The sequence below is a fragment of the Ipomoea triloba genome, chromosome 2 (assembly GCF_003576645.1).
Source record: "Ipomoea triloba cultivar NCNSP0323 chromosome 2, ASM357664v1".
NCBI lineage: Eukaryota > Viridiplantae > Streptophyta > Magnoliopsida > Solanales > Convolvulaceae > Ipomoea > Ipomoea triloba.
In genome coordinates this window covers 15,463,602-15,473,259 of record NC_044917.1, presented here as the reverse complement: position 1 = coordinate 15,473,259, position 9,658 = coordinate 15,463,602, and the positions used below count along the sequence as shown (strand labels likewise).

At 33.9% G+C, this 9,658-nt stretch overlaps 1 protein-coding gene across 2 annotated transcripts in view; it reads left to right on the top strand.

The window, feature by feature from the left end:
* LOC116011315 (actin-related protein 4-like) overlaps positions 1 to 9,439 on the top strand; it is a 10,114-nt gene extending 675 nt beyond the window's left edge. Inside the window, exons 3-21 of one of the 2 annotated variants that reach the window (XM_031250868.1) lie at positions 142 to 291; positions 370 to 443; positions 579 to 659; positions 935 to 995; positions 1,164 to 1,213; positions 1,529 to 1,583; positions 2,952 to 3,029; positions 3,144 to 3,197; positions 3,676 to 3,729; positions 3,841 to 3,901; positions 6,177 to 6,228; positions 6,472 to 6,538; positions 6,920 to 6,982; positions 7,092 to 7,154; positions 7,583 to 7,645; positions 7,876 to 7,940; positions 8,667 to 8,735; positions 8,867 to 8,902; positions 8,953 to 9,439. In XM_031250868.1, the coding sequence (XP_031106728.1) occupies positions 142 to 291; positions 370 to 443; positions 579 to 659; positions 935 to 995; positions 1,164 to 1,213; positions 1,529 to 1,583; positions 2,952 to 3,029; positions 3,144 to 3,197; positions 3,676 to 3,729; positions 3,841 to 3,901; positions 6,177 to 6,228; positions 6,472 to 6,538; positions 6,920 to 6,982; positions 7,092 to 7,154; positions 7,583 to 7,645; positions 7,876 to 7,940; positions 8,667 to 8,735; positions 8,867 to 8,902; positions 8,953 to 8,962 (1,206 nt within the window). In that variant the 3' untranslated portion in view covers positions 8,963 to 9,439. Of the gene's footprint in view, positions 1 to 141; positions 292 to 369; positions 444 to 578; positions 660 to 934; positions 996 to 1,163; positions 1,214 to 1,528; positions 1,584 to 2,951; positions 3,030 to 3,143; positions 3,198 to 3,675; positions 3,730 to 3,840; positions 3,902 to 6,176; positions 6,229 to 6,471; positions 6,539 to 6,919; positions 6,983 to 7,091; positions 7,155 to 7,582; positions 7,646 to 7,875; positions 7,941 to 8,666; positions 8,736 to 8,866 lie in introns of both variants that reach the window. The other variant, XM_031250867.1, reaches the window with a different exon arrangement.
* Positions 9,440 to 9,658: the final 219 nt, after the last annotated feature.

Below are 9,658 nucleotides of genomic sequence, written 5' to 3'. Positions count from 1 at the left end.
TAACAGACAAAGCCATATTGCCATAATAGCCTTCAAAACGTGTATTCCTTGATGCCTAAGCTGTTCCAGATGTAAACATTTTTTTTTTATAAGTCTATGGTTTTAGTTCAAATTGTGTTAACTATTTTCTCTTCTGTAAAGATTGTTGGATCATCAATTGATCAAATGGAAGTTGACAATCAAGATAATCCAGATAATAATTCTGGATCTGTCCCAGACTCTAAATCCAAGAGTAAGGGCATATTGTATGTAGGATCACAAGCCTTGGGTTTCCGCAGGGATTACATGGAGGTCAGCTTGCAAAATTCTAATGCTTGGGAAATGTTATAACTTTATCTTGTCTGATTATATGATTGGCTATTTCATTAGGTATTACCATCCATAAAAGATGGAATAGTTGCTGACTGGGAAATTGTTGAAAACATATGGGACCATGCCTTTAGGTACTAGACCATTTCTTTTCTTGAAAAGCTCCCTCTGTTTTTCTACTTTTAACTGCTTACTTGCGTTGGAAAATTTATGACAGCCTATTTTCTTCTTGCTTAAAACACAAGGTTCCTGACTTTTCTCACTTGTAGGGAATGCTTGTTGATAGATCCTAAAGAGCATCCCATGCTTCTGGCTGAGCCATGTTCTAATACTCAACAACAGAGAGAAAAGTGAGTTTGCAGTCAAAACTATTTCATTGTGTCATACATGACCTAAATCGTTTTATTATTTCAATGATTAACTGAAAGGGTTCTTACCTTAAAGAATAATGCTGTCTACTTCAGGCAGTTGTTTCCCATTGTTAATTCCTGATGCTTGAACTTGTAAATAAGAGATAATAACTAAGCATTATCCAACAAAACTATCCAATGCTTGCATATACTTCTTCCTTGGTCTATTATTCTTATAATAAAAGACTGCAACTGAGCGACAACTTATCTAACAGGGCAGCAGAGCTTATGTTTGAAAAATACCAAGTCCCTGCTTTGTTTTTGGCCAAAAATCCAGTGAGTTCCTGCTTCCATCCTTCTGTTTTGGACTTTTGGTTTGACATAAATTGCCTCAAAGATGTATTAAAACAAGATTGTTTCTTTTCTCATCTTAGCTTAATCTTGTACGAGATTGTGATCAAGTGTGTGACGCTACATGGCTGGTTGTATTTCTGTTAATGCCAGGTTCTGACATCTTTTGCATCAGGACGTGCCACCTCTCTGGTGATAGATAGGTAGGAGATTATGAGCTTATTGTAAAACAACAGTCCTGGTTACTTCTTGGACATTACTCACAAATCAGTTTATCTAGAAATAAAATCCAAACTTGCTTGAACGTATTAGCTTATTTGGATGAAAAGATATTATTATTATTATTATTATTATTATTATTATTATTTATTTTTTTTAACTTGTTAAATTTCTAATTAAGTACTTCACCAACAGAAATGTTACACAATTATCTGTAGGTATGGAATTTCTTGCTTACATCATTTTAGTAATAGCTTATGCTATATTTGCTTTAACATTTTCTAATTCTATTGGTTCAGTGGTGGAGGGTCGACTACAATTGCTCCTGTGCATGATGGATATGTTCTTCAAAGGGTATTTCCTTTTAACATGTATAAATGCATTTGATAGAGGTTGCTTACTGACTGAACACATGGAAGGTGAATTGGGTGTTAAAGTCCTAGAAATGAGGTTGAAACTGAAGAACTGAAAGTTCAGGGTAGGAACCAATTCAGAATTCCTGAAGAGGGAGAATAAGATTTCCCGATCCTTGAATGAACATTTGGCTGTGCTTTTTTGTTTATGAAAGGTGAAAATATTTAACAGCCTGTTTGGTCAACAGAATGAAAACAAAGGGAATAAGGATAGAATTTCAAAGTCAATAGAGAAGAGAAGGAAGGCTATCCCATTGTTCGACTCATAACAAATAACACGGAGTATACAAGGAATAACATTCTAGAGTTTGGTTGGCTTAAGGAATGGAAAAGGACTATACCATCAAATAACCTAAATACCCATATTCAAGACTGGATCTGATGACCTCAATATATTTTAGAGAACACAGGTTAAATTGAAGAAATCCTATTTATTAAATATAGATAACCAAGGAAAATATATATACATTTATAGATGCATATGTATTCACTATTTTATAAATTTCTTTGTTATTACTGTTTGAATATAAGAATTGTCTCAAGCATGAAGCATGTAACCTAGCCACCTTGAACCACAGAAAAACCTCTGCCAATCATCTTGAATGAGCCCTGGACTGTCATGAAACCCACTGCTGCAAACACCAAATCTGGACTGCAACCATCAAATCCACCTAGATTGAGACCATTGTGAACTCCACAAACATATTAACAAAACTAGCAAGATTTTCGACTTCTAGCCATCCTGAGCTGCCTCCTGACATTACAAGAGATGGAGGGTAGAAAGGAAAGGTTTAGAAAGGAGGGTGTTTTTGCCTTATAAAATAGCAAATCTGAGCCAGGGGTTTGGACTGCATTCCCTGGAATAGAAAACAAAAGGTATTGGCAATTCCATGGGTTTCCCATCCCATTCCTGGTAAATTCTGTGAATCAAAGATGCCAATAAGGATTGCGTTGGAATTGATGAATCTACTCCCCCCCTTCACCGTTACAATTTTTTTTTCATGTCAGTTTCCTTTGTTAATTGTGTATACTTTCCTTTTCCTATTTTTCTGATAAATAAAATTTTGATTAAATTAAAATAAATTAAAAAGATGATAATGTGTGCAAATTGAGGGTGTGCCACAAGGTCTATTGAGCTAGTAATCTTCATGTGTTTCAGAGTGGAATTGGTTGTAAATACTGACTTATAGGTTGATTTCCATTTTCTATCATTCCAGAATTCTATTAATCTGTTTTCCTACCTTGTAATTTATTTCTCTTTTCAAAGTTTGTCTTTAATTAATGCTCTATGCTTCATACTTTACAATAGGCTGTTACTACATCTCCTATAGGGGGTGAAGTGCTTACTGAAGCCTTGATGAGAAGTTTGGAACAAAAGGGCATTGTTGTGAGTAACTTTTTTACTTCAATTTACCTCCTAATACATGAATAATTGAAGTGATCCAGATATATCTTACTACGATGGCTCATTTCCTTTTTCTCCCTGTGCTCAACACTACAGATAAAACCTCGATATTCTTTCAGGAGAAAAGAAATCCGGCCAGGAGAATTTCAGGTTATTGCTTAATTGTTAGTTCTGTAATTAACCCGTATTTTACATTTTTACTATGCATTTGCTTTTATGTTCCTCTAATTCATTGAAGTTTAGGTTGGTTCCTCTTTGTTTATGTGTGCCACATGATGTCAACCTTATACTCTGAAACTTCTCCCCTAGAGCCTAAAGGGGAACTCTTTCTTAAGCTATAGTTCTTTGTTCTCTTCTCAAATAAATAAAGAAAACTTGGGAGCCTAGTTATTTTCTTTTTCAAGAGTGCATACACTTGTGATTCAGACTCTGGAAACAATCATACTGCATGGTTAAGAAATAACACTTCCATTGTGATTGGGAGCTGGAAGTTGAAAGAATAATTCACCAAACAAAAGCTTTTAATTGGAATCTTTGCATTCTGAAGCTAGTATTGTTGTTTAGTGCTGTCAATCCATTTGTTTTTTCTTTATAACTTAAATCACTCCTATTATTGCTATTCATTCAGACGGTAGATCTCGATTTTCCTAATACAACCGCAAGTTACAAACTCTATTACCAGGTATTTACTTGTTAGAATTCTTTCTGTTCAATTTTTGCAATTATTTATTTTATATATGTGTGTGTGTGTATAAAAATTGTTATTGTACTAAAATGTTCTTTCTTATCACAGAAAGTGATTGCTGGTGACATCAAAGAATGTGTATGCCGAGCCCCAGATACTCCATATGACGGTTTGTGCTCCTCTTACGTTGGATTGTTCCTAATTTGATCAAGCATTTATCAGCAATTTTCCGTGAGAACTTCTGTAACTGATGGTGTATGCTTCTTTGATGATAATGTAAATTCACACCAGAGTTGGTAGTTCCCTAGTGGAAATATCAAGTTTCCTACCAAGTTTAAAATAGTTCTCATCCAACTCAGACCACTAAGGGAAAAAATAGATGAGAAAATTAGTTGCATTGTGCATGTACATGTGCTACCAAAAGTTGAAAATTGTTAGGGGTCGTTTACCAACTTGGAAAAATGGAGAATTTTCCAAAAAAATGGAGAAATGAAGAAGTGGAAAAAGAGAAATTGGAGAAGTTGTTTACTAAATCTATTCTTCCAATTTTGATCTCACCTCCATTCTTCCACTTTTTAGGCAAATTTGGAGAATTGAAAATCCACTCTCCAAATGGAGAAATGGAAAATCTCGGTGCTACAGTACTTTCATCCAACAAGTCTGCGGTTTGAATCTTTTCGTCGACAGCTTCTACTCTACCCATTTCCCTTCTCTTTGTTTTTTATTTTTCCTTCCCATGCACTTCTGCTCTTCTCTATTCCGGTTTTTTCCTTTGCGCAATTTTTGTTTTTTCCCTTTGCGCATTTTTTTATTCCTTTTTTCCTTTCTTTTGCATTTTACCTTATTATTATTATTATTATTATTATTATTATTATTATTATTATTATTATTATTATTATTATATGCTATATGGGCTGATTGCTCTACCCATTTCCCTTTGCGCACAATTTTTTTCCTTTTTCCTTTCTTTTGAATTTTACCTTATTATTATTATTGTTATTATTATTATTATTATTATTATTATTATTATTATTATTATCATCATCATAGAAATGTACAAATGCTAGCTAGATGATTGAAATAATTGATTATTATTATTATTATTATTAGGCTAAAGTGTCATTCCGCACCATGAACTATATTGGATTATTCATGCCGCACCTTGAACTTTCATAACGTCCATTTCGATACACAAACCATTAATTTTTTTTCATCTAGCATTTTTCATAGGTTACCAGGTTACTATGATGACATGGCACAGATAATTAGCTTATGTGGATCTTCTTTTTAAGTCAATCCAAAAATTTTAAGTAAACCCCAAAATCAACGCCTCACGCTGCCCTTCCCCTGTCATTCAGCCGGATCAATGCGCACTAGACCAAATCACCACAGCCCCTCCACAATCCACTGCTCCTCCTAGGGGTGACCGCGGTTCGTTCCGGTTCCGAACCGCCGGTTCACGGTTCCAAGGTTACACAACCAGAACCGGAACCTTCCGATTCAACCGGCATTTTTTATTTTTTTTAGTATATATAATTATATATAATATGTTTTGTTATTATAAAAACCATATTATAATTTTTTTTAAATAATTATTATGGCTACTGCCTACTGGCAGTAGCTAAATATAATTATATAGCTACTGCCAGTAGCTAAATGCCTAAATAAATATAAGAAATTTTATTATTATTATTATTATTTTACGGTTTTGGTACCGGTTGTTGGGCTGAAAAAGGTTTAGAAGAAAACAAAAAAAAAATTCAAAAAAAAAAAGAAGAAAACAAAAAAAAAAAAAGTCCAACTCAGCATAGATTACCTATAACTTGTAGGTAACCTGTAAACATTCTAGATGAAAAAAAAATTAATGGTTTGTGCATCGAAATAGACCTTATGAAAGTTCAAGGTGCGGCATGAATAATCCAATATAGTTCATGGTGCGGGATGACACTTTAGCCTTATTATTATTATTATTATTTGTGTATTTTGTTTTCTAATCAAACTATGTACTAAAATGATTGAAATAATTGTAATTTATTTAGTAATATGTTTTTATTGACTTTTGTTGTTTTTTTACATTTAGTAATGAAAAGAATTATAAAATTATTTTTAAGAAATCATACTATTTAGATAAATAGAAAACTGGAGGAATGGAGAATGAAAATTAGAAAACTGGAGAAATGGAAAACTGGAAGAATGGAGAAGGAAAATTGGAAAACTGGAGAAATGGAAAACTGGAAAAAGATAAACAGAGAAATGAAGTAAACGACCCCTTAGTTTTGATTTATGATAACCTTCTATAATTGGAACTTAACCTAAAAGCAAAAAAAGGTGATAAATTTTGGGTTTGTTGGTGTTTATTGGTTCATTTTAAATTCATTGTTGTACATATTTTATACCTTGTTTGGTCTTACAACTTCCAACTTTTGTTACTTTGTATCCTGCAGATAGTTCATACTCGAATATTCCACTGACATCTTATGAGCTTCCTGATGGGCAGTAAGTTCATGATCTCTGAGGGTGATTTATCAATTCATTTGGATCTCACTTTATTTCAGCGCCAAAAGTTTGAAGTGTCTTGGCCCTACTTTTATCTTGAATTCTTGATTCTATTTTAATCTCTAGTTGGTTTCAGCCAGAGACATCTTTGCCCTCTGCCAGAAATGAATTTACTGCTGTTTGGTTTTTTTAATCCTTGGTATTAGTGTTGCTAAATTGTCTTTGCTTTGTATTATGTCCCAGGACAATAGAAATTGGTGCAGACAGATTCAAGATTCCTGACATCTTATTCAATCCATCATTGGTTCGGGTTGGTGTAATTAAGATTCACGCTGTGTTGATTTTGTGTTTTGCTCCACCTTTTTCATAAGATCCAATTATTCTTCTGTTTCTTTGTATACTGAAGGGTGGCAATCATTGTCAGTGCAATATTTTTTTTCATTAGATGCTTCAGGAGTTCAGGGAACTATTAGAGATATGATATATATATATTTTTAGTCCATTTTTATATGATGTCTTCAGTCTTCCTTACTGATGCACTTGCATTTTGATTTTTAATTTATAAATAGTTTTTTTCACTTTGCGACAGGTTGTAGTACTTTTTGTCAGTTTAATTAACTTTGTAATTGACCAATATGTTGCATTTTGGATTAGTGATTTTGGGATTTTTTTGATCAATGTGTAACCTCAGACCATTCCTGGTATGGAAAGTTTTGCTGAGAGTGCTGCTTCCCTCCGGAGCCTGCCACAAATGGTTAGTCCTTTATATCTAACAACATGAGCTTTGATAAGCACAGCAAAGATTGCCAAAGAAACCCTGATTCATCCTTTTGGAAAAATCATTTACGCTTAAAAATTTTCAGGTCATCGAGAGTATAAATAGAAGTGATGTGGATATTCGAAGAGAACTCTATAGCAGTATATTGGTAAGCCTTTGAGTACTATTTTATAATCTTCTAATTACTTGTACATGTATGGACCTCGTATTTTCTCTTATATTCTTTCCGCATAATTTTATTTCATGGAAGTTGACTGTAGTAGAAACGTTATTGGGACTCTCACATTGTGATTTTTGAATTTTTCTTTTCCTTTTCTTATTCTTTTCTTGTTTTTATGGGACTGTATCGTTAGTTCGTGCCTTCATGGTTGTCTTGTCCCCTGATATCTGAATTAGAAGTGTTTCATTTATTTAACAACATATTTTTAGTTGATGGTGTAGTATACTTTACCATCATAATGCTTATAAGTAAAAACTAGGTACTATGAGAGCCCTTTCTTTGGTGGCTACCCATTCTTCGGTTTTGAACTTTTTGATTACGTAGTAGTAGCTTATATGCTGCCTGTTCTCGTACAGCTTGCTGGTGGAACAGCATCAATGCAACAATTGAAAGAACGTCTTGAGAAAGACTTGCTTGAGGTATTGTTTTCCCTTGAGGCTCTCTCTTCACTACATTACATTTATGACATACATGGCAGTGTGTGTTAAACTAGAGGAAATTCAGACACACCACATAAATTTCTCTTGCTCGAGAAAATTACTCTGGTTGCATATATGGTGTGCAATAGTTCCCTTCATGGAAATAATTTTGTATTTTAACTATTTGACTGAATTGTTCATACTGTTGTTCTTGTTCCTTGCATTTCCAGGAATCTCCACAAGCCGCAAGAGTCAAAGTACTGGCAAGTGGAAATGCAACAGAAAGGAGGTTCAGGTTGGGATTTACTTCCCTTCTTTTTGTCCTTATTTTTGACCAACTTCATTGTTGCTTTTTCTTTTCACAAAATTTTCTATCAATCCACTTCAAATAGTTGTCGTTTTCTGCCTCTTTTGATGGCTGTCAAAGAATGTTCAGTTCGTGAAATTCACTCTGTGCTTACTATTGTTTAATTCAATTACTCCCTCCATCCCATTTTGTGTCCGATTCGGTTAATGTGGCTTGAGCGAAGTTATTTTTAATTCAAATTTTCATAATATTAAGTTTAGTATTAGTATATAAAATATTTAGAAACTACATTAAAAGTACTATTAAACACAAAAAATAAATTTAAAAATAACTTAAAAAAACTAAAGAAAATAAACAAAAAAGAAAAAGTTGGTTTGACACGCGAATAGTAAACAAGACAAGTAAAATGAGACAGAGGAAGTATATTAGATTTGCTACTAACCAACATTAGGCTCAATGGCTCATAACTTATCAGCATTTTTCTCATCTGGATATCAACTCTCATCTTCATTCAAAAATATATGAAAACAACAAAAGGATGCCTCGAGCTATATAAGCAGTGTATTTTATAAGAGAATCAAATCATTATAGGACCAGAATTACACACTTCCAAACTGCCAAGAATGATAAACTAAAAAAGAACTTAGAACTCCTGCCTCTTTCACAAAAATATTTAAGTTAAATGGATATTTCTCAACATATATGTATATGCAGTGTATGGATAGGGGGCAGTATACTGGCATCACTTGGTTCTTTTCAGCAAATGTGGTTTTCAAAGTCTGAGTAAGTATTTCATTTATGCAACCTTTTAGTTACAAACTGATTTCCCGTAATTTTATTCTCTGGGATATAGTTGTGCACTTGCAACAAAGATGGCACTATCCTATCGTATAACCCACTCAATTTGTCAACAGGTATGAAGAACATGGAGCTCCGTATGTTCAAAGGAAATGTCCTTAATTTGCACCAGTTTCGGCAGCACGGTTATCAGCCCGGGGAAATGTCCTTAATTTGCACCAGTTTCGGCAGCACGGTTATCAGCCCGGGGAAATGTCCTTAATTTGCACCAGTTTCGGCAGCACGGTTATCAGCCCGGGGGCCGGGACTGCTATTCCTGCAATGCATCATTCCTTTGTTTGATGGGACAACCGCGTAAATTTAGTTCATACTAATCCAAAAAGTTGATGTAGTTTGCCTGCTAACCACACACCATTGTAGCCCATTTAGATGATATTGTGAACTTGGTTACTGCGTTATTTTCTGAAGCTTCAACAATCTAAAATTGATCTGCCTCTAATGGTGTAGTTTATACAGTGCAAGACTTATTGAGGCACAATATACAATTCATAGTGTAGAAAACTTGATTTCTCTATGTAATTTGATCATAGGAGTTCATTTGTAGACTTGTAGTTCTTGATCTCCGTGGCTTGTCAACTGATATTGAAAGCAGTACAGTAGTTATTAACCCCAAATTTGCACTATGTAAATTTCTTTTCTCTCACCTATTTATCATTCCTCCACCTCATCCCTTTTTTTCTTAAAATCCGTGTAAAATCCACCAATGGGGATGGCCTAAGTGGATAGTGTAAGAAGGAAAGTCAGAACAAGAATGGTAATAATTAATCAATCAATCTAAATCATGCAGCACAAAAAGTCTGGAATTATTGATTAGCATGATTTTTGCTTATTTAGGCCTTGTAATGGAG